At 35.3% G+C, this 25356-nt stretch overlaps 1 protein-coding gene across 3 annotated transcripts in view; it reads left to right on the forward strand.

Annotated features, from left to right (window-relative positions):
* Glcci1 (glucocorticoid induced 1) overlaps window positions 1–25356 on the forward strand; it is a 74212-nt gene that overhangs the window by 28374 nt on the left and 20482 nt on the right. For 2 of the 3 annotated variants that reach the window (XM_060374130.1, XM_060374132.1), the window contains exons 3-5: window positions 11506–11592; window positions 19471–19587; window positions 21371–21523. In XM_060374130.1, coding sequence (XP_060230113.1) covers window positions 11506–11592; window positions 19471–19587; window positions 21371–21523 — 357 coding nt within the window. The remainder of the gene's footprint in view (window positions 1–11505; window positions 11593–19470; window positions 19588–21370; window positions 21524–25356) is intronic. The other variant, XM_060374131.1, reaches the window with a different exon arrangement.

Consider the following 25356-nt stretch of genomic DNA (forward strand, 5'->3'; position numbering starts at 1 on the left):
TTATTCACTTTGTATCCTACCCCCCTCCCCAGTAGATCCCTTCTTCCTTCTCTCCCAATCCTTCCTGCCCTCTTCCTTCTCCACACATGCCACTCCCCAAGTCCACTGGTAGGGGAGGTCTTCCTTTCCTTCCTTATGATCCTAGTCTGTTAGATCTCATCAGGAGTGGCTGCATTATCTTCCTCTGTGGCCTGGTAAGGCTGCTCCTCCCTCAGGGGGAGGGGATCAAAGAGCAGGCCAATCAGTTCATGGCAGAGACAGTCCCTGTTCCCATTACTAGGGAACCCACATGGACACTGAACTGCCATGGGCTACATCTGTTCAGGGGTTCTAGGTTATCTCTATGCATGGTCCTTGGTTGGAGTATCATTCTCAGAAAAGACCCCTGTGCCCAGATTTTTTGGTTCGGTTGCTCTCCTTGTGGAGCTCCTGTCCTCTCCAGGTCTTACTATTTCCCCCTTCTTTCATAATATTTCCTGCACTCTGCCCAAAGGTTGGCCATAAGTCTGAGCATCTGCTTTGATACCCTGCAGGGCAGAGCCTTTCAAAGGCCCTCTGTTGCAGGCTCCTGCCTGTTACCTCTTTTCTCCATCTTCTGATGTCCATCCTCTTTGCCTTCCTGAATGGGGATTGAGCATTTTCCAGTATATATAAAGAACTCAAGAAGTTGAACAGCAACAAATCAAGTAATCCAATTAAAAAATGGGGTACAGAGCTCAACAGAGAACTCTCAATAGAAGAATATCGAATGGCAGAGAAACACTTAAAAGAAATGCTCAACATCATTAGTCTCAGAGTAATTGGTGGGAACTGAAAAAGATCACCTGAGTGAGGTGTCCCAGAAGCAGAAAGACACACACGGTATATACTCACTTATAAGTGAATATTAGACATATAATATAAGATAAACTTACACAAATCTGTACACCTAAAGAAACTAATCAAGAAGGACCACACTGGCTAAAATGCTCAATCCCCATTCAGAAAGGCAAAGAGGATGGACATTAAAATTTTTTATATGAATTACAGTTTATTCACTTTGTTTCCCAGCTGTAGTCCCCTCCCTCATTCCCTGCCAATCCCACTTTCCCTCCCTCTTCTCCTCCCAAGCCCCTCTCCAAGTCTACTCTGTTCCTCAGGGGGGAACAGAGTTCATGTCAGAGACAGACCCTGTTCCCATTACTAGGGAACTCACTTGGATACTGAGCTGCCATGTGCTACATCTGAGCAGGGGTTCTATGTAATATCCATGAATGGTCCTTGGTTGGAGTATCAGTCTCAGAAAAGACCCCTGGGCCCAGATTTTTTTGGTTCGGTTGCTCTCTTTGAGGGGCTCCTGTCCTCTCCAGGTCTTACTAACTCCCCCTTCTTTCATAAGATTCCCTGCACTCTGCCGAAAGTTTGGTTATGAGTCTCAGCACCTGCGTTGATACCCTGCTGGGTAGAGTCTTTCAGAGGCCCTCTGTGCTAGGCTCCTATCCTGTGTCCTGTTTTCTCCTTCTTCCAGTGTCCATTCTGTTTGTCTTTTTGAGTGATGATTGATTGTCCTACCTAGGGTCCTCTTTCTTGCTTGGTTTCTTTAGGTATACAGATTTGTGTAATTTTATCCTATAATATATGTCTAATATTCCCTTATAAGTGAGTATATGCTATGTGTGTCTTTCTGCTTCTAGGATACCTCACTCAGGATGATCTTTTTTAGTTCCATCCATTTGCCTTCAAAGTTCATGATTTTCTTGTTTTTAATTGCTGAGTAGTATTCCATTGTGTAAATGTACCACAATTTCTGTATCCATTCCTCAACTGAGGGACATCTGGGTTGTTTCCAGCTTCTGGCTATTACAAATAAAGCTGCTACAAACATGGGTGAACAAATGTCTTTGTTGTATACTTGAGCATCTTTTGGATATATGCCTATGAGCGCTATAGCACTTCAGGAAGTGCTATTCCTAATTGTCCGAGAAGGCACCAGATTGATTTCTAAAGTGGTTGTACAAGTTTACATTCCCACCAGCAATGGAGGAGGGTTCCCTTTTCTTCACATCCTCTCCAGCATGTATGTCACTTAAGTTTTTGATCTTAGCCATCCTAATGGGTGTAAGGTGAAATCTCAGGGTCGTTTTGATTTACATTTCCCTGATGACTAAGGACATTGAGCATTTCTTTAAGTGTTTCTCTTGAGGTCATTTTTAAATTGAGATTTGATGCCCTTTGGTCCAGCATTGTTCCAATCCTTTCCCCAGCCTCTTGCAATATTATTCTGCTCATATGAGCTGAATATTGTGCATCTGGGTAGACATTTAGGCTATAGATGTGAATACATTTGTCATAGTTTATACTAATGTGCACATATATTTACCATGTGATTGTTACCCTTAAAAATAGAGATTATAGAAACACACTGGGCTCTGAGCTATTTCTAGGTAAAGTATAATACTGTCTACTTTGAATGAATCAAAAATAAGATTTGTTGGATAGATTGGTACATATGTGATAAAACAAGTATAGAAAAATATTATATAGTAATATAGGAACTTCATGAGTAGCAGTTGAATTCCCCAGACTCTCTCTTTGTGTGTGTGTGTGTGTGTGTGTGTGTATGTGTGTATTGGTTTTTTTGCTATGGTTGAGATTGAACCATTCATAGTATTCTGCATGGGAAGCAGGTACTACCCCTGAACCACACCACCAGGTTTTAACTTTCTATCTGAAAAATTTATTAAATTGTTCAGAAGGAAAAAATTGTCATCCCCTGAGCATAGTTAGTTAGTAGATGTATGTAATCCTAGTACTTGGAAGCCTGGAGCAGGAAGAGCTCCAGATTTGAGACCAACTTGTGTTACATGGTGGTACCCTTACTAAAAGAAAAAATAAAAACCATAGCTCAGTGAATTAACCAATTACTGTGTGATTCACACTTCTCCGTCCCGTTCTGTCAAGTTAATATGTGACTGACAGAACCGCATATTCATTTTGAGTACTAAAAAGTAAGGCTTGTTTTTAAGGCTACTGGAGAAATGAGTTGTTGACAGTTTATTAGTTTATCTTAGTAGAAAGAAGAACTAAAATACATCTGTAAAATTTTATGTTGCCTTTTTTTGTTAGTCTTGGATGCACAATACTTTTTAAAGAAAAATTATGACCTTTTAAATGTAACTTGGAGGCTAGAAAGATGGCTCAGCAGCTATGAGCATTTGTTCTTTCAGAGGGTGCAGGTTTGGTTCCCAACACTCACACTGTGCCTCAGAACCATCTGTAACTCTAGTTCTAGGGAACCTAACATCTCACCCCTTTCTGACATCTGCTTACCCTAGGCACAAACATAATACACAGACATACATGTAGACAAATACTCATACACATAAAATAAAAATAAATAAATTTACATATTTTAACTTGGGAGTTAAGGTTACTGTATTCAAGCAATAGGAACAGTTTTTCAGCCTTTACCCCATAAAGTAAAGTATAATCTCTGATCATATTTTAAATCTGTGTTGGAAACTGTGAAGCACGAATGTATGTATATATGTGAATAAAGTTGACAAACAACAAGAACAGCCTGTAGCAGTAATCAAAGATGTTTCCTATAATTTCTGAGGTCATACTAATTAATGATTATAGATGTTCACAGATGCTGGCTTTGGAGAATAACTTTAAAGACCTGGTGTGTGTGTGTGTGTGTGAGAGTGTGTGTGTGTGTGTGTGTGTGTATTTTTCTGACAAGGGAAAGTACCAGTGTCTATTGCTACTCCGTCCATCTGTATAACTGAGTGACAAAGACAATCATAAACTTCTTACTGACTTTATCCTTGTGGTATGAGCAGGAAATTACTTCATAGTCCTAAGCTATTTGCATGTGAAGGTTGAATAGTTACTATCTCATAATCCAGTATACTGATGTGCAGTATATAACCATTTCAAACAATTTTTATAGGCCTTTTGGAACATGCTGTTACTTATTTTAATTAAAAGCTTACAAAACTTTCAATGTGAACATAAAATCAGTATCAAAAGGAATAGATGAAAAACATAAAGTACTAGAAGTTCCCCTGCCCTGCTTTCTTAGTAACTTAAATTAACTTTTTAAAAATCTTACTCAAACTTAAAAAAAAACAAAGTCTTAATAGTTTACTGTTCTGTTCACCTTTAAGCTTTACTTTGATCTTTTTTCATGTTCAGTAAAGTTAATCTTGTGAGTAATCCATCCAAATATGGGCCTTTATGTGTTACTATTCTGTAGTTTATTCCAGTTGATAGTTCAAGTCTCAAGAGACACTACCACCACTTTCCTTTTAAACAAAAATGTGAAATGTCTCAGATTAGATGTGTATTCTACCAAATTGATGGATTTTTTTAAACACACACACACACACATATATATATATGAAAAGAAAAAAGTCATCTAGCCTAAGTGAGACTTTTCACTTTGGAGACCATCCTTACCACTTGTCTTAGTACTAGAATACCTTGCTGTTGAAATATCTTGTGAAACCCACAGACTTTCATTTCTCACAGTAATACATTAACAGCTTCCATACTTGTCCTAGGGCATTTTAATTTATCTGTACTAAAACTGTAGTGCTATTTCAGGTTACGTGTTTCTGTGTTTTATTGATTTTGTTTAATAAATAAGGCCTTTTAGGGTCAGAATGATCTCTGTAATTTAGATGAACATGAGTAATGACTGCCAACTCCTGAGTCCTTTTAAATTAATCATTCTTAACATGTTTTTTTGTGTGTGGAAGGGGGAGGATGCACATGCTTTGAGAATGTCTGTGTCTGTAGAAATACATTAAATATGGACAGGCTGATATAATCACATTTTATACTGTAACTCTAATTCACTTTTTCTGCTTCATGGATCCTAGACACCAGCCCATAGACAGCTCAGTCTCCATGTGGGTTCTCTACTAAGGAAAGGAGAGACAGTCTCTGACATGTACTCTGTGGCCTGCTCTGTGATCACTTCTCCCTGGTGGGGTGACCTGGCCAGCCCACAGAGGAAGAGGATCCAGTCCTGATGGGACCTGATAGGCTAGGGTCAGATAGTAGTGAAGGAGGACCTCCCTGTCAGTGGACTTAGGGGAGGGGGATGGGGAGGGAAGAGGAAGGGAGGAGATGAAGGACGGATCTACAACTGGAATACAAAGCGAATGAATTGTAATTGAGAAAAAGAAATAAAAAAATATGTATTTACATTTATATGTAATTTAAATTATTTATACTTAAAACTATGAAACATTAACATACTGAAACACACATACAGTAACATTTTATTTTTTAAATCTCATTAAGCTTTTGTATAGGGAGTTTTGTGATCTTCTACCAACAGCCTTTTCTAGGAGTCTATCTTTGAGAATAAGTATTTAAGAGTTGGCTGCTGGTGGGAATGTAAACTTGTACAACCACTTTGGAAATCAGTCTGGCACTTTCTCAGACAATTAGGAATAGTGCTTCCTCAAGATTCAGCTATACTACTCCTAGGCATATATCCAAAAGATGCTTAAGCACACAACAAGGATATTTGTTCAGCTATGTTTGTAGCAGCTTTATTCGCAATAGCCAGAAACTGGAAACTACCCAGATGTCCCTCAGTTGAGGAATGGATACAGAAATTGTACATTTACACAGTGGAATACTACTCAGCAATTAAAAACAAGAAAATAATGAAATTGGCAGGCAAATGGTGGGAACTAGAAAAGATCATCCTGAATGATGTATCCCAAAAGCCAAAAGATACACATGGTTTATACTCACTTATAAGTAGATATTAGACATGTAATATAGGATAATCATACTAAAATCTGTACACCTAAGAAAGCTAATCAAGGAGGAGGACCCAGGGTAAGATGATCAATCCTCACTCAGAAAGGCAAACTGGACAGACATTGGAAGAGGGAGAAAACAGGAAAGAGGATAGGAGCCTACAACAGAGGGCCTCTGAAAGACTCTACCCAGCAAGGTATCAAAGCAGATGCCGATGCTCATAGCCAAACTTTGGGCAGAGTGCAGGGGATCTTCTGTAAGAAGGGGGAGATAGAAAGACCTGGAGAGGACAAAGAGAGCAACAGAACCAAAATATTTGGGCCCAGGGGTCTTTTCTGAGACTGATACTCCAACCAAGGACCATGCATGGAGATAACCTAGAACCCTTGCACAGATGTAGTTCATGGGAACTCAGTGTCCAAGTGGGTTACTTAGTAAGGGGAACATGGACTGTCTCTTGACATGAACTCAGTGGCTGGCTCTTTGATCACCTCCCCCTGAGGGCAGTGCAGCCTGACCAGGCCACAGAGGAAGACAGTGCAGCCAGTCCTGATGAGACCTGATAGGCTAGGGTCAGATGGAAGGGGAGGAGGACCTCCCCTATCAGTGGACTTGGAGAGGGGCATGGGAGATACGTGAGGGGACTACAGCTGGGAAACAAAGTGAATAAACTAATTAATATAAAAAATTAAAATAAAAAAAAAGATTTGGCTGTAGCCACCATCAGTAAAATCACTACTCTGATTTAAAATATGTACATTCTTTGAAACAGTACTAAAATATCCAGCATTGTCCTCCCTTACCTGAATATAGCTTGGTTAAGAAGTCAAAGGAGTAGGTCATTATACCTTAATAATAGATCAGAAATGAATTTTTTGACCCAAAGTCAGAATTGATAGAGGCTTTCAAGTTTCCTGTGTCTTTGCTCAAGGGAATTTTTTTTTTTTTTTTTTTTGGAATTTCCATAGGAAACAGCAACAGTTGTTTGGTTTTAGGTATTTAACTTTTTGAGTACTTTATATATTCACATATTAATCTGTCAGATTAATAGTTAGCAGACATATTACTCCCAATTAGTCAGCTTTTTTTTTTCAGTTATTCCCCTTGCTGTGTAGAAAGTTCTTCAGTTTATGTAATCCCATTTGTTAATTCTGTCTTTGTGCATGTATGTGGGTATGCATGTGGGAGTGTGTAAACATGAAAGTATGTGTGTAGGTGTATGTGTGGAGGCTAGAGGTCAAAATCAAGTGTTGTTCCTGAGGTACTGTCTAGTTGTTTATTGAGATAGCATCTCATTGGCCCTTGTTCTAGAATTTACCAGTTAGACTAGGCCCACCTTCCCAAGGTACTCTATGGAATGACCTGCACCTCCCCAGCACTGAGGTTACAAACTGAGGTTAATTTTTTTTTTTTGACCGGATGAGAGATAGGATGTTAATTTTCTTCTTCTGTGTGTGGCTATGCAGATTTCTGAACACCATTTTTGAAGTGACTAACCAAGCAGCCAAGTCAGTAAACGGGCAAATTAAATGAATAGATAGTTCTCAAAAGATGGAGTTCAAATAGCCAATAAACATTTAAAGAAATGTTCAGTATTCTTAGCCATCAGGACTAAATGAAATCCTTAAAATACTAAAAGTAAAACTACCATACGGTAGTTATGCCACTACTAGGAATGTACTTGAGTTATCTAAGACAACAATTGATAGAGATACCTCCATGTCCCTGTTTATTGTAGCACTGTTGACAAAAGCAAAGTTTTGAAATCTGCCTAGATACTCATCAACAGATGAATAGGCAAAATGTGATACACTTATGTATACCCTCAGAGATGGAGCTTATTTACCCATAAAGAAAAAATGTTTTTTTTTTTTTTAAGGGAAGTGGATGAAACTGAAATTTAAGTGAAATGTCTTGACTCAGAATGACAATGATTGTATGTTTTCTCACATAGAAGACTGCCAGACTTAGTAGATGTATATTTAATCATTTATATATGTATGGCATAAAGTAGAAATAGATCTTGGAAAGTTTTAGAAGTAAATATGGTCAAAATACATAATGTACTTGAAGGAAAATATCCTTAAGAAACTCATGGGTTTTTACCCTAGTACTGCTAAGTATATTCCTTAAACAAACAAAAACAATTTTTTTCTCCTTAAACCAGGACCATGACTGCTTTGGTATGGATTGACTGTTCAACTCAAGACATGCTTTATGGGATTATAGTTTAGAATTAGGTCATAATTTAGGAATAATGTGAAAAAGGATTATTCATCTCTGGATGCTAAGATTTATTTTGTATAAATGATTGGGTTTAAATGAGAGGAACAATGTAAACCATCTAAAAAGATTTCTGTGCTTTGGGATTTTACAGGATAACTCTTTTACTTACTGCAATGAAGATTATGCAAAATAATCTATGCTAGGCTTCTAGTACAGTTATCTAGAAGTTAAGATACTGATAAATATTAGCTACCTTTTCAAAAGATTTTATTTTATTATTTTATTTTACATGTATGGGTGTTTTTGCCTGTATGTATGTATGTCTGGTCACCAGTGGATATGCAGTGGCTATAGAGGTCAGAAGCAGGCCTAGGATCCTCTGGAACCAAATTTAAAGAATATTGATAGCCTCCATGGGTTGTTAGCCACCCATGGTGCTGGGAACTGAACGTAGGTCCTTTACAAAAGCAACATGGAGCTATCTGTCCTGGCCCTTTAACTGTCTTTGTAGCATAACATTTCACTGTCATTAAAGTTAAATACAATAATAATAATGTCATTATTAGTATCAACAGTTTATTATACAATTATGAACTGTAAGTCTGGTCTGGCAGGAAATGACTTAGACATGGTAGATTTCCTCAGAGCATAAAACAGCTCAGACATTCTGTAATTATTACAAGGTCAGAATTCATTGAGTCAACTATTGTTTGTCTTCTGCGTAATCTTACAAATAAATGGTTCTTTAGACTTAAGGTTTATTAAAGTGTGAAAGACTGAGTTTCTATTATGAAAACTTGTTGTTGTTTTTTTTTTTTTTTAAGTTTGCCATTATCTGTGCATGGTTAATTTTTGTGACTTATCTGGGAGTTTATTGGAATGGTGTGAAAGTATTTGGCAGTATCTAGTAGTACCTGTGTTATTCATTGTCAGGGATAAGAGAAAGCCTTACGTATATTAAAGTCTGGCAAGATACGTGAGTGCTAAGTGTGGTCAACATGGCAGATTTTAAGTAAATAATTTATCAGTAGTCTTATAGATAGATCAGTAGTCTTATAGATAGATTTTTAGACTTGTATTGTTTAGATGCATAAAAGGTTCCTTTTCTCCTCCTTGATAGTAGAGGCAGTTTGGATAGAAAGAGGAAGCTCCTAAAGTATAGTGACCAAAGAACATGCTATTATATACAAAAATAAAATAAAATTATTGAGGGCTGTGTTTCCAAAATATCTGTGGAATAATGCTCCTCATGTTATTAGAAAGTATACTTGTAAAGTAACTGTAGTCATCATGTAAGTAGAAAAAAGTTAAGCAGGTTTTTTTTTATTTAACTTTTATTAATTACACTTTATTCATTTTGTATCCCCCCATAAGCCCCTCCCGCCTCCCCTCCCCGTCCCACCCTCCCACCCCCCTTTCTACATGCATGCCCCTCCCCATGTCCACTGATTGGGGAGGTCTTCCTCTCCTTTCTGATCTTAGTCTATCAGTTCTCATCAGAAGCAGCTGCATTGTCAGGGTTCTAGGTTATCTCCATGAATAGTCCTTGGTTGGAGTATGAGTCTCTGGGAAGTTCCCTGTGTTCATATTTTCTTGTTCTGTTGCTCTCCTTGTGGAGTTCCTGTCTTTTTTTTTTTTTTAAAAGTATGTGTGCATTTGAGTTTTTAGAATGCAAAATTGCTTTGTAGGTAGAGTAGAAAAATACAATGTATGATTTCCCCCAAATTTGTTTGGCCTTGGAACCCTTTTATTAAACATTTTTTGGTAATATCTAGAAGCAGAGCTACAAAGCAGCACTTTGTATAAAGCTCTGGTTCAGACAGTAGACAAAATAACGGCAGGTGGACCTTTGTTTCACTAGCACGAGAGGAAAGAGCCTCTGCTGCATTACTTTGTCCAGTGTACCTGTTTACAGTCTTGAAACACTCTGAAATACTCAGCATTTAAAACATAGATCAAAACTTATTTAGCTCTTGTTACTTCTCTAGCATATTCATGGACATGACTAAATTTTGTCTGACTTTTTTTTCTGTGACTGTATTTTTGGTTTATAATTGCTGTAATCTTTAATTGTTTTTGTAGCAAAAGAGTGCTACTTAGAAGAAATATAAAACTGTTAAGTTATGGAAAACTTCAAAATTTTTGTTAAAGTTGTCATAGAGGAATTATTCTGTAGTAAATTATTAAAGATACTATTATTTGGAATGCTAAATTATTTTCAGGTTGTCCTATCTAGGATCAAAACATGGAAAATTTCGATAATTTTTGACAGATTGTTAATTTCTTATCTTTGCACTTGCCATTAGAATAATATATTCTTACTGTTAACCAAACAGTTTCCTTTAACAGTGAACCCTTCAAGCAGCTTTTCTGTAGCCACTTGGCATTCAGTTGTCACGAGTTTGGTTTTGGAGAATTGCTATTTTTAAGAGGGAGTAATTATTTTAAAGTTTCTCATAAGCATTTTGAACTGTATTAAACAGAAATATGGTTTCTTTATTTTATGGGGATTTTCAAGTACAACCTCCGTATAAACTTGTTTTTAGTATAGAATACAAAAAGCATTTTTATGCCATATGTATATATTGTGGTAATCATTACCCACTATCTATCTTCTTGTTTTTACTTTCTGTAATTTATATTACACTAGGCTTTCTCATATGTTAAAAATGTGGTATTTTAATGTTTGGGGTTTTTTTTTTCTAACTCCTAATTTCTTATAACTTCATGCCAATAATTGACACTAAATGTTTAATGTTATTCTTTACTTAATATCTATTGATGCTTAAATAATTGAAAAATATATTTTGGTTAAAATGACTGATTAGTTTTAAAATGCTGCATTACTTCCATTTTTAAACTAATACTTTTGATTTATATTTACTTGTAATTCTTTTCTGGTAGGTTTTAAAATAACTTTTTTAAATGAAGATGCTTAATACTTTTCCCACAGATAACTGTTGTTTAATATTCTCTTCTAGTTAAATTAACCCTCTAGCTAGATATTTGTTATATAAGCTATCTATAATACAGATGTTTCTGAGAGCTCTGTTTATCTTCTGGTTTTAGTAGAAATTCTATTTTATATTTAGTTTGTTCTCTTTAAAAGCTCAGTATGTAAGTTGGGCAGCGATGGTACATCCCTTTAATCCCAGTACTTGGGAGGCAGAGGCAAGCAGATCTCTGAGTTATAGGCCAGCCTGGTCTGTACAGAGTTCCAGAAAAGCAGGATTACACAGAGAAACCCTGATTCTAAAACCGAAACCAATCAAACCAAAAATAGCTCAGTATGTAAATCTTCACATTTTTCATTTACTTTGCTGTGTTATTAACGCTGATATGAAAGTATCAAATAATTTTTTAAGCTAGATGCCTCAGACATCTTAGATTAATTAGGTCTAATTAATCAACATTTTAAAAATTTTAATAAAGCTAAGAAATTATGTTTCAGTTACTTAGAATTCGGTAGTAGTGACATTTCTTACCTTTTGATTTGTTTGTTTGGTTTTAAAGACACCTAGTTGTTGGGCAGAAGAGGGAGCAGAAAAACGATCTCATCAGCGCTCTGCATCATGGGGAAGTGCTGATCAACTGAAAGAGGTAAGTTATTTTTATTTCATTCTGTAACTTCATGGGTTGTGAATGGTTTTCCTACGCAGAGTTTCAGACCTACCAGTATTAATTTCATGTACTTTAGGTTGTCAGATCCCTCGTATACTGTGATGTCTAAAGCAAACTGTCTAATGGTGTGATATTGCTATGGTTTTATTTTATCTTTAGCCACTTTTTATGTTGTGAATGTAGAAAATGTATAATTCTCACCTGCCTCTTACCCAAACACATAAATAAAAGGAATAAAAGAAGCTTAGTCTAGTACATCCAGACTGAGAAATTCACATTCAAGTATAAGATATAAATAAAAACCAAACTTGTGATCCATCTCAGTTCAGTATAGTTTCAGACATACTGCTGATATTTCACATTGTTGTGATAAAACTGAGTGTCTGTAGTAACGTGATATATGCTACTAAAAGGGAACAGATTAGAAGAATTTATTTGTCTCCTTGAAAAACAATCATGATGCCAAATGAAATTATCAAAACAAATATTTCAGTACTCTAGATGTAATCAAAATAATTGAGCAATTTTATTTATGAAAACATGGGGTTAGAATAGTTTAAGCTGTGGTATTCTTGTTTGAAACAAAAGAATAATTGCAAAGGAGATTTCAAGATGCCAGTAGAAATAAAACCCATTTTCCTGTACACACACACACACACACACACCACTAACTGCTTTGTCAAGTTTTTGTTCATCTTTTAGTTTTATAGCTCATAATATCTCTTGACATTATGGCATTTGCTTTAGTGAAGTGGTTGAGATCCTGATTGGTCCATGTTTGTAGTTAAATATTAATACTGGATTACTTGCACAGCATTGTGAGTGTTAAAATTGGCTTATAAATGGAAAGTCAAAAACTAGGTTTACAATTTATTTTTTAGGTTTCTCACATGGGAAAGGAACAATATTTTTTTTCCTCATCTGTAAAATGGTTATAATTAAGAGATTAAGTGGATTTGTGATTGTTTTTGAAAGTTTAGTCTGTAATGCAGCATTTCTGTTGCTGTGATAAACCAAAAGCAACTTGAAGGAAGAAACAGTTCCTTTTCATCTTAACGTTACAGTTCATTGTTGAAGAGAGTTGGGGCAGGAACATAGGAATAACCTATAACAGAGCATTGCTTACTGGGCTGACTACTTGCCTGCTTTCTGGCTCATGATAAGTTAGCCTCTTTTTTTAAAATTTTTTTTTAATTTTTATTAATTACAGTTTATTCACTTTGTATTCCACCTGTATCTCTCTTCCCCCCCTCCAACCCTACCCTCTCTGCCTCTTCTCCACCTATGCCCCTCCCTCAGTCCAATGATAAGGGAGGTCCTCCTCCCCTTCCTTCTGATCCTAGTCTGTCAGGTCTCATCAGGAGTGGCTGCATTGTCTTCCTCTGTGGCCTGGTAAGGCTGCACCCACCCCTCCAGAGGGGGAGGTGATCAAAGAGCAGGCCAATCAGTTCATCTCAGAGACAGTTCCTATTCCCATTACTAGGGAACCCATGTGGACACTGAACTGCCATTGGCTACATCTGTGCAGTGGTTCTGTTTATCTGCATGCATGGTCCTTGGTTGGAGTATCAGTCTTAGAAAAGACCCCTGTGCCCAGATTTTTTGGTTCTGTTGCTCTCCTTGTGGAGCTCCTGTCCCCTCCAGGTCTTTCTACCTCCTCGTTCTTTCACAAGATTTCCTGCACTCTGCCCAAAGTTTGGCTATGAGCCTCAGCATCTGCTTTGATGCCCTGCTGGGTAGAGTCTTGCAGGGGCCCTCTGTGGTAGGCTCCTATCCTGTTTCCTGTTTTCTCTTCTGATGTCCATACTCTTTGCCTTTCTGGATAGGTATTGAGCATTTAGTCAGAGTCCAACCTCTTGATTAGTTTCGTTAGCTGTACAGATTTTAGTATGTTTATCTTATATTATAGGTCTGATATCCATTTATGAGTGAGTGTATACCTTATGTGTCTTTCTGCTTCTAGGATACCTTACTCAGGATGATCTTTTTTAGTTCCCACTATTTGCCTGCAAATTTCCTGATTTCCATTTTTTTTTTTTATTTGCTGAGTAGTATTTCATTGTATAATGTACCACAATTTCTGTATCCATTTTTCAACTGAAGGACATCTAGGTTGTTTCCAGCTTCTGACTATTACAAATAAAGCTGCTACAAACATGGTTGAACAAATGTCCTTGTTGTATACTTGAGCATCTTTTGAATATATGCCTAGGAATAGTATAGCTGAATCTTGAGGAAGCACTATTCCTAATTGTCTGAGAAAACACCAGATTGATTTCCAAAGTGGTTGTACAAGTTTACATTTCCACAAGCAATGGAGGAGGATTCCCTTTCTCCACAACCTCTCCAGCATGTATTGTCACTTGAGTTTTTTATCTTAGCCATTTTAATGGGTGTAAGGTGAAATCTCAGGGTCATTTTGATTTACATTTCCCTGATGACTAAGGACATTGAATATTTCTTTAAGTGTTTCTCTTCCATTCAGTATTCCTCTATTGAGAATTCTCTGTTTAGCTTTGTGCCCCATTTTTAAATAGGATTATTTTATTTGTTGCTGTTTAACTTCTTGAGTTCTTTATATATTCTGGATATTAGCCTTCTGTCAGATATAGTCCAATATCCCCTAAGGAAATAGAAGCTGTCATCAAAAATCTCCCATCCAAAAAAAGCACAGGGCCAGATGGTTTCAACGCAGAATTCTACCAGACCTTCAAAACCAATACTCTTCAAACTATTCCACAAAATAGAAAGAGAAGGAACACTACCAAACTCATTCTATGAAGCCATAGTCTGAGAAAATCAATACGATAGACAAACCCTTAGCCAGAGTAGCTAAAAGGCAGAGAGAGACACTATCCAAATTAACAAAATCAGAAATGAAAAGGGGGACATAATGACAGATACTGAGGAAATCCAAACAGTCATTAGATCTTACATCAAAAGCCTATATACCACAAAAGTTGAAAATCTAAATGAAATGGACAATTTTTTTTGATCGATTCCAGTTACCAAAGCTGACCCAAGACCAGGTAAATCAATTAAATAGTCCAATAAGTTAGCTTTTTATACAACCTACTCCATTTGCCTAAGGATGTTGCTGCTGGCAGTAGGCTGGGCCTTCCCACATTAATCATCAGTTATGACACTTTCTCACAGCCATAGCCACAGAATATCTGATTTTGCCAGTTCTTCAGTTGAGGGTCCCTCAATCCATCTGATGCTAGCTTTTGCCCGGCTGGCTATAAAAACTAATCAGCATAGACTGCTACATTTGTTAATACTGTACAACACACTTCTTTGTTAAATACACTTCTGTGTTAAAACAGTTTCTATTTATTATTCTCCCAAAGCAAGCTGTGTTTGAGATTTTTGTATGTGAGCTGTCTATCCCTGTGTCATTTATGTGAGACTGTATATATGGACAAGCAAACGGTTATACAGGAATCAGTTTGTTTTTAGCTAGATTGTAGAGTGTTTCTGTGGAGATACTTTATCTTTAAAAGCATTAAAACTTGTCATATATTCCCTGTTTAATATCAAAACTACTAATGGTCTAAGTTTTATGACCAATTTCATTTTTAGAAAATTAATGTCTTTAGTAATTATTTAGAAACGTATATGATTTAATTCAGCTCTTGGTAAATGTTTTATTCTCCTTTGTTTACTTTTATAAAATTTATCTTTTTTTCCCACTTTTTATCTTGATTTTTTCAGCCAATAATGTTATAGTGGTTGTGTTAACTTTACAACCACTTTCCACTGCTATCCAAAATATGGACAATATTCAACTTAAAGGAAGAAAGGCTGATTTTGGCACATGGTTTCAAAATTTTCAGTCTGGCATCTTTTTCTTTGGGCCATGCAACTTTGGGTAATGCAACTCATAATACTGAAGCATGTGATAGAGGAGGATTGTTACCTCATGGAAGATGGGAAGTAAACAAAGACAGGAAGGATTTGGAAACCTCTATCCTCCCAAAACACAGCTAATTATTTTCCAGGAGACCTACCTCTTAAAAAAAAGAAAGCTTCCACAACCTTCAAGTACTTCCATAGGCTGAGGATCAGCCCTAGTAACATGTAGGCCTTTGTGGGGACATTCTAGATTCTAACTATAGTGTATTAAGAGAACAGACTCTAGAATTCTGCAAGTTTAAAATTTGAGTTTCATCACTTAATACAAATTTATTAAGCATTAAAAACCTTTCTACTCAATGTCAATTCCTCCTAAGTGGGAGTAATAATAGTACCTATCTCATATTCTTTTGTTGAAAATCAAATGCAGCAGTTAATGTCTTAACAGGTGGTATAGCAACTAATATAGTGCTTTACTGCACCATAAATAGTTATTAGGTTTTAATTATAATTTATTTGTGGTTGACACAGTCATTAAACAAACTAGATTACAAAGGTACTCTGAACAGTGGTTAAAAAGTATATGCTACAAATCAGAATATGCATCAGAACATGTTCAACATAGCAGTGTTTAACATTTTGTCACCTACATTTGAAAAAGTATAAATTCATAATATAAGGATATTTCTTTACACAAAGAAGGGATGTTCTAGTGTGTCACTTGTTACAGATGTTAACAGAAATAAGATAGTGTAGCTCTCTATTTCTGAGGTCTAATTTTTCTCTGCTAGCTCATTTCTAGGAACCATTGCTCCCAGCTCTATTGATGTAGTATTAATTGATTTAACACTTTTCCTTTAGGGCTTGTTAGAACATAACTTTAACCTTGGACTACCATTTTCCCCTTCTATAAAGCAATCTACTGTCAAGCTATTTATTACCTTCAAACCTTATGTTAAGGATATAAGTTCTTGCAGAAGAAAATCTCTAATCAAGTCTATCATGCTAAAATAAAAGACATTCCCAACCCAATCTCAGTAGTACTTGGAGAGTTAGTTGTTTTATAATTTTGCCAGAATTTGGTGTTTACTATTATTCTGTTTGTTGTTAACTTTTATTTTTCTGATAAGGGTAATGTTGAGCATCTCTTCTTCACACATTGGTCAGAGACAGTTTGATTATTGTCTTTGCCCATGTGCTTCATTGAATCTTTGACTGCTTGCAGTTTTTTTATACTTGCTGAATATATATTGTCTTCCTAGGGTATAATTTGTCTTTTTACTTTATTACGGTAATTACTGCCTTTAAAATTTAATGTTACTCATTCACGTGTTTGTGAATGTATGTCTGCATATGTGCATACCTCTACCAGCTAGTGAAGGTCAGAGTACAGTTTATAAGAGTTAGTTTTTACCTTCAACTTTGTAGGTCCCATGGGTACAATTCAAATTGTCAGGCTTGGTGCCAGAGGTGCAAGTCCCAGTTGCACTATGGAACATCAGTTTTGAACCATGTTAATGGTTGGGTTAGACTCTAGCTTCTGGATAACAGTAGCAAATGCTATTGAGAACTTTGAGTATAGCAGTGACATACATACTTCCCAAGTTGTTTTAACTTCAGGCATAAGAATCCTGGATTTCTCAGATTTTTCTGATGGTTTTGCTTTCATCTTGGCGTAGTGATAGCTGTGGGCAAGGGACTTGCTGGCAACAATACATCTCTTACTGATGAAAACCTGTATAATTTTCCTGGGTTTGGACTAGCTCTCTTTTGTTCCTTCTCTTGCAGAAGTCCCAAGACCTTGAGCCCCATTCCCCTGCTACCACTTACTCCTTTTGAATTAAGATTTTTCATTTCCCAACACTACTGTGGATTTGAAATAATTCTGGGAATTAAGACCCTTCCTAGTCCATGTTACAGAAGTGCTCAGCACTGTTTTGAGGATCTTCTGGTTCTCGCTACCATTCTCTCTAATTATTGCCTGAAGCTTGCTTATTCCTAATGTTTTTGAACACTTAGGTACACTGAGGACTCCTTTCAGACTATGAAGAAAGTTCTTCTTTCTGGATTCTCTATGGCCACAAAATAGAAAATACATTTTTAAAGAAAAAATACCAGTCTTTAGTTTTAAAACATTCATACCTTACATAGCTACATGTTCTATCTAAAATGGAAGGTTGTATTAGGTCTTTTCATCACATAAGATGACCTGTTGAAGAGATATGATGCAGTGGGGATATGGGCTTAGGTTGTTTTAGGTAGAAGTTAAGCACTACCAATGCGTAACTTAGAAACATAACTCTCTTAGCGTTTCCTTCAGGGGACACTTTTGTTCTCCATGGTCCTGGGGTTAGAGAGAAGAAATGGCGTCACATACCATGGAGGCTTTTTTCCTGTCAAAGGAAAGTACGGGGATGGAGTGTTTTCAGTGCTATGATGTGCAAGTCTTGTCTTGGTGCCTTAAATAAATACAAGAGCCTCCTGCATTTTGAAGCAAAGAAGGACTTCATGGAGAGTGGTCTCACTATCATTTACTTATGTCTGAAATGGAATTTGCAATGTGTTATGTACATATATTCGGGAAGATAGGCTTTCCTTTTATTCTGATGACTACTAATTGTAAACAAGAGTGTATCTGTATTATAACAAAAATAACAGTTTTGGAAGCTGTTTAACTGGCATTCCAAGAACTATGGTATAGGATTTAAAAAAAAGAAAACTTTTCTTAGTTTTTAAAAAAATCCACATAGAACTAAATGTTTTTGGTCCATTTTAATATATCAGAGGTCATAAGAGATTAAGATTAATCAGTTTTAAAGATTTATTTTTAAAACAAATAACTACAAATTGCTCTAAACTGCAGACATGCCAGACTATTTTATATAAGCACTTCCAGTTTCCCAACACCACTAAAACATCATTATTTAGAAAACATTTGATTTTATATTTATATTCTTGTAAAATAATTTATATAATTTGAGATCCTACTTCCTTTCTGTCATTGAGAATAATTTGTCTGGATTTACGATGATTACCTACTAATTTTTTTTCTTTTCTCATGAAAAAAATTAATGCTCTCTAGAAGAAAATTAAGTCATTTCAAACTAGAGCGAGGAACAGAAAAATTACCATAATTTTTTACCTGTACATCTTTTGCAAGGATATGTATGAGAAATCCATAAGTCACAAAAAAAAAAGTCTTGATAGTAAGGACCCAAATTACCCCTCTTTTAGGTGCTCGTACTATTTCCCTATTATTTCCCACAGGTAAAAATTAATTTTCCCAACTCATCATATATTTTTACCTTGAACATTTATAGGTTTTAGTAGCATTTTTTACTGTGCTTTCTAATATTTCAGTTCCTTATGTAATTTCACAGTGCATTGTATTTTTATTATACTCTTGAAAATAACATTTTATATTTTGTGCTTACATTTTATCTAGTAGAAAACATAAGACAGGTGCTTCTAGATGTTTAAGGAATAATTACTGATTGGTTAATATTGCCTCTGACAAAAGTAATATTAGTGTTAAAGACTTTCCATAAATTGTTAATGGTCTTTTGTTAATCTGGTCCTCATTAGAGACTGGTTAATGTATAAAATAAAAAGGGTGATTCAGTCTAAAAGTGAGGAGGTCAAAAGAGTAAACAGCCCCATCATGTTTGGCCTTTGGTGAGTCTTCTCATGGAACATCGAAAAACAGGTGAGAGGTTGTGCAGGAAGGAGAAATCACATAAGGAAACAGAATCTAACCTAACAGTTTCCTCTTTAAAGGAAGAGACTTCTAACATTATTTACCTGTTTCCTTCCACACAATATAAACTTGCAGAAATGAAGTATTTGTGCCATATGTTTATTTTTCCTTTTCAGTTGTCTTAGTCGTAACAACTGAAGAATAAATCATTGTGGTAAAACCTTACGGTTTATTATTTTTTTGAGGGAAAAAAAAACAGCGTTGGTATTCACTTTTGTTTTTTCTTCTCTGTTCTCTCCCCAAAGCAGATTGCCAAACTGAGGCAACAGCTACAACGCAGCAAGCAAAGTAGTCGACACAGTAAAGAGAAAGATCGACAGTCACCTCTCCATGGCAACCACATAACAATCAGTCATACTCAGGTAGGTTAGGTTCTTGTTCAAATTTTACTAATTCCTCTGAGTGTATTACTAAGGGAAAAGCTTTACCTTCATTCACCAAACCATTTTACTTAGACAAATTCTTGTGAAATGCTTTGAAACTATGCTTTTAGCATTATGTTAGTAACAGACATAACAGTACAGTTGCCTAAGAATATTTACCTGTTCTGAAACCACAGGTAATGTGCTTACTGAACAATTTAGTAGTATCTTGTTTAATCCTTCTATGAGTAGAAGATACCTTATACTGTCTACTTTATAGATGGTAAATGCTTCAGGCATTTTCTATCTTATTTTTCATATGAAGAAATTTTTAAATTATAGTTTTTATTTCCCCCTCCCAAGAAATTTGTACTAACATATCTTATGGAACAGATCTGAAAACTGCTGCTATGGAGTGATGAATCTTAAGTTAAATTTGATACCATGACCAAGTAGTGTATTGATAGTTCATAAAGATAAGGATAATTCAACATTAGAAAATACTAGTGTAACTCACTGTATCAGAAAGCGGGAATGTAACCTTATACAACCATTTTGGAAATTAATAAGGGGTTTTCAAAGCTCATTCTGGGAAAAAAAATTTTAAAAGACCTTTCTATCAGATAACAAAATTGCTGTAACATTACATTAAAATGAGCTTTGTATTGAGATTATGAGAAAAAAAGCTTAAAGATATCAAATAGAGAATTCATGAAGAAATATAAGGTCAGTTGAACTGATATGTGGGGCTTATACTAAACCTCTTCTTAAACTATACACAGAAGTAAGTCATGATAGATATATTTTATTATGAAAGTCATAAAACAACTAAATACTTTTGATAATAAGAAAATGGAAAGTGTGATAGAGCTAAAGATTAATAAGATATAAAGCACATTAATAGTCCCAAGTTCAACTATATGAAATAGTAACACCCTGGCTGCCACATTACAAATCATATGTATAAATTTCACTTGCTCATTATTAATAAGATTATTTTTTATTATCTTTTTATTTCTTAGTCTTTCTTGTTTTTTCTTTTCTTCTTATTGTATAATATCCCTGAGCTGTAAAATGTCCATTGACATTGTTTGTAACTTCTGTAGAAGTTGTTAGAAGAGGCTATTTTTGAAAACCCATGCAGAGAACTTTTGAAAACAATCTAAAGTTGCTAAGTGAGTGTTGAATTTAACATAGTATTGTTTTTATATTGCTTAATAATCCAGTGATTGTCTTACACAATTGACAAAATGTTAACAAAAATACTAACACGTAAATAATCATGGTATATCCACAGCACTGCAATAGAGTCACATGATAAATAACACAATATCAACTATACTTATTTCAACTATTCTTCCCCAATAACACAACAACAAAACAACTTTTAAAAAGTGCTGAAAATTCTGCCATTTTACTGACCAAGTGTATGTATTATATAGTTATATTTTTGCACTTTAAAAGGTTTTAAAGGATTGTTTTGAAATCAAGTTATTTTAACCTTCTTTTTAGAACTCAAATTTTTGTATATGTGTTTGAATTTTTACTGTTTTGAAGTGTCAGAAATAACTGAGTTTTCTGTTTTAATACATTTTTGTTGGCTTCATGTTTTTATGGCAGGGGCCATTTTTATGGCAGGGGCCATGTAAAGAACCTTACATGTGCTAACCAAAGGTCTGCCACTGAGCTACTTTCTAGCTCTTCAGTTTTTAAGATGGATCATACTCCAGTTCTTTCTTTGGCAATAAATAATTTGACTTCCATTTTATCTTCTGGCTCAAAGGCTATTGGATCAAGGTCAGTCCCTATGCCTCTTTCAAACATATCTGTGCCAAAATCATCTGTTTCACGTGTGCCCTGCAATGTAGAAGGAATAAGTCCTGAACTGGAAAAAGTATTTATCAAAGAAAACAATGGGAAGGAAGAAGTGTCCAAGGTAAGATTATGTGGGATATTTTTTTTTTCTTTAATGCTGCAGTTTTGCTGTAGGCCACCATTGATCTACCCTCTGGCTCTATGTATATTTCTGTTCCAGACATTTCAAGTATGAATAGCATCATATAATGTATGACTTTTGGTATGGCTTTTTTCACTTCACATAGCATGTCTGATTTCTGCAGCACATACCAGTACTTTCTTTTTCTTGCCAGGTATTATTTATTTCTGTACATTTTCCAGGTAAAAATTGAATGAATTTATGGTTTCTACTTTGGTCTATGCTTTCACAAGCATTTGTACAAGCATTTTTATGCATATAATTTTTTTCATTTTGTGTATGAACGTAGGACTGGAATTGCCAGTACTGTAGCTCTGTGTTTAGACGTAAAGGAACTACCGAGCTGTTTCCTAAGCATCTGTACCATTTTATATTCCTAGCATTAATGTAGGATAGTTTTGATTTCTCTACATATTTTCTAAACATTTCAGTAATCTTTCTTTTTTTTCATTATAGCCAATCTCTAGTGGGAACAGAGCAGCATTTTATTCATGATGTTGCTTTGCCTCCCTAGCAGCTAATGATGCTAAATATCTTTTCATAAATTTTGATAAATTTGTATGTTTTTAGAGGAATTTTATTTACATCTCTTGTTTCATTTTTAAATTAGTTTGTCTTTTTTATTACTGAGCTGTAAATGTTCTTTGCAAAGTTTTTTTTGTAGAGATAAATTCTTTTATCAAATGTCTCATGAGGAAACATTATGAAAGTTGAGTTCCATTTTCTTGATGATTTCATTGAAGAATATTTTTGATGCAGTCTAGTTTATTATTTTCCTTATACATTCCTTAATCCATGATCCTGTGACTGACTCTTCCATTTTTTTTTTCTGTGAGTTTTATAGTTTTGGCTTTCTCTTACTGTCTTAGTTAGGGTTTTGGTTGCTATAGTGAAACACCACGACCAAAAAGAAAGTTAGAGAGAAAAGGGTTTATTTGTCTTACACTTCCATATTACTCTTTATCATCAGAGGAAGTCAGAACAGACCTCAAACAGGACAGGAACCTAGAGATGGAAGCTGATGCAGAGGCCATGGGAGGGGTATTGCTTACTGGCTTGCTTTCCATGGCTTGCTCAGCCTTTTTTTTTTTTTTTTAACAGAATCCAGAACCACCAGCCTAGGGATGGAATATCAATCAGTATTTTAGAAAATGACTTATGGCCAGATCTTATGGAATCATTTTCTCAACTGAGTTTCTCTCCTTTAGGATAACTCTAGATTATATCTAGAGTTGACAGAAGACTAGTGAACACACTTACATATAAGTCTTTAGACATTAGTATTTATAGGTCAGCAGATACAAGCAATATTCATAGGTTCATCTGTATCCATACTAGTTAGTATATAATGAGTGGCTATATGAATTGCTATAACTTAAAAATGTTCTGTCCCACGCTTTCCATCATTACCATAGCAGTGCTTTATAAGACATTATATATGTCTGCAAACAGTTTTCTGTTGGTGAAATTGCTTTGCCAAAGCATTCACATTTTAAGTTTTGATATGGACATCTTCCCAAAACATTGCTATTTTACTCTTTAATCATATATCAAGTTATTTTATATAAATAATGCTTAAAGGAAATCATTGGAAGGGAAACTGTGACATCTTTTAGCCATTTACTGTTAAAGTATTTCCTTTAAAATAGTAATAGAAGGAAGTAAAGTTGATCTTATATTCGGAAGATAAATAATCACTCACAAATTAATCTATTTGCAAAGAATATCAAAGTAAAACTTTATTAAAACAAAACATTTCTTCTTGAAAATGAGTTATATTTTAATGTGTAAAGATATATGTCAAAATTATTCCAGAATTATCTCCAAACTTATAAGTTAAAAACATTGATTTTTTTAATAGAATTTTTGTATTTTGGGTATTTTTGTTGCATTTTAAAATATTTAAAAATGTTATACTTGTCTGCGGCATATCTCAGTCATATACACTCCAAGTCCCCTCCCTCCATGTCCCTCCCTCAGTATCTTTGATTCCCTCTGACTTCATGTCGTCTCTCTATTCCCACTAAGTCCAGTTTGTGCTGCCAAGAGGTTCATGGTATGAGGTCATCCCATGTAGCATGGGAAACCTTCTGTTGGCCTCCCTCTCAAAACAAGCTGAATGCCCCCTCCTCAGCGGCTGCCAGCTTCCATTTCCTCCTCAGCTGTGGAACTGGGATATTAGTAGCCCTCCCACCCATACTGGAATTTTCAACTTTGGACTTTGAGGTTACTTATATGGATAACTACAAGTATGTGAGGTCACATGTGTAGCAACTATGTTATGCTCAGAAGGTCAGCCTTTCACAATACTACTACTCGGTTTTTCAGTTTTTACATTCTCTCTCACCTTTTCTGCATTGTTTCCTAAACCTTTGGTGAGAGGAGGTTGATAACAAATACCCATTTGTTATCACCTTTGCTTAATCTCAGCATTTTGAACAGTTACCCTCTGCAATTCAGAGCTTTTCTGACCAAGGTTGAAAGTGGCACACCTTTAAGGACATAAGTATAAATATTTAGAAGAGAGTTTGGCAAAACATCAATAGGTTCTTTCCTAGGATCTGTGTTTTTCCTAGACATGGGTTTTGATCATGTTTATAGTACCAGGTGTGGATAACGAAAACTTAGGCATTATAAGGACATATGAAGATGCATAATGAAACCCTACTAGTTGATAAGCTAACTACAGTATAACCCTACTAGTTGATAAGCTAACTACTTTTTAAAGGGGTTTTAACAGAGGAGTTCCAAATGAGCGAACAATGCTATCCACAGAAAACATGGGTTATTAAGTGAAATCTCAGTTTCAGAGACAGGTTCCTTGTCAGCTATTGGTCAGGGAGACCTCAGGGGCACTCAAAACAATAGAGCTGTTGCCATTGTTCTTGGTTGTTCATTGTAACTAGATATAAGACCCTGTTGCTAAAGATAGCACACACTTCAGTTGCAGAACATAGAAAGAAATTTTGAACTGACTGGGAATTTCTCTCCCTGCTGGCTAGCTTACGTAGTTGTTTAGAAAGTGTTATGCAGGCTGCTGGGGGAGAAAAGACACCAGTGGCTTTACCAAGTACTGGACTCTGAGTACTTTAGTAATGACTTCCAAACAAGATGTACCTACTGGTACAACAGTGGAAAGGCTGTTAATGGAAATGAGAACCTGCTCTCAGTTAGAGATTGTATATTTACAATTAATTTTGTATCAGAGTTTATGAAAAATAAATTAAAATGTCTGCCCCATCTAAAAGTGAAAATTGTCACATTAACTATTATTGATATCAATATTATAAGCCCTTTTGTTTCCCATAATTATTTTATATAAACATGTAGATTTGTAAAATTTTTTAGCTTTTGTAATTCTACCTTCAAAAAAGTGGTTAAATAAATATATACTGTCTAGTTATAGATTGAAAAATAGAAATAAAGATTTTATTTATGAAGTAGGACATAAGTAAAATATAACTTATATTCTTAAACATTTGTTTCCAAAGAAGTGCATTATTTAATTGGTTCCTAGCATTGCCAATTTTATTGGGCTAACATTTTTTTGCCCAAGTTTGGCCTAGTGAATATTTTCTTTTACTACATTTCTTGACTGGAAACTTCTTTTAGTAACAAAGGAACCAGATACTTATTTAGATAGCTGAGTGTTCTCTTTATAGTAGTCATTTTCAAGTTGTAAAGTTGGTGTCTGTTGCAGCAGCATTGCATAAACAAAGTTTCCATTCCAATCAACATAAAAAATACTGATATTTTATTCTTTCCTAATTTTT

The sequence above is a fragment of the Meriones unguiculatus genome, chromosome 21 (genome assembly GCF_030254825.1).
Source record: "Meriones unguiculatus strain TT.TT164.6M chromosome 21, Bangor_MerUng_6.1, whole genome shotgun sequence".
NCBI lineage: Eukaryota > Metazoa > Chordata > Mammalia > Rodentia > Muridae > Meriones > Meriones unguiculatus.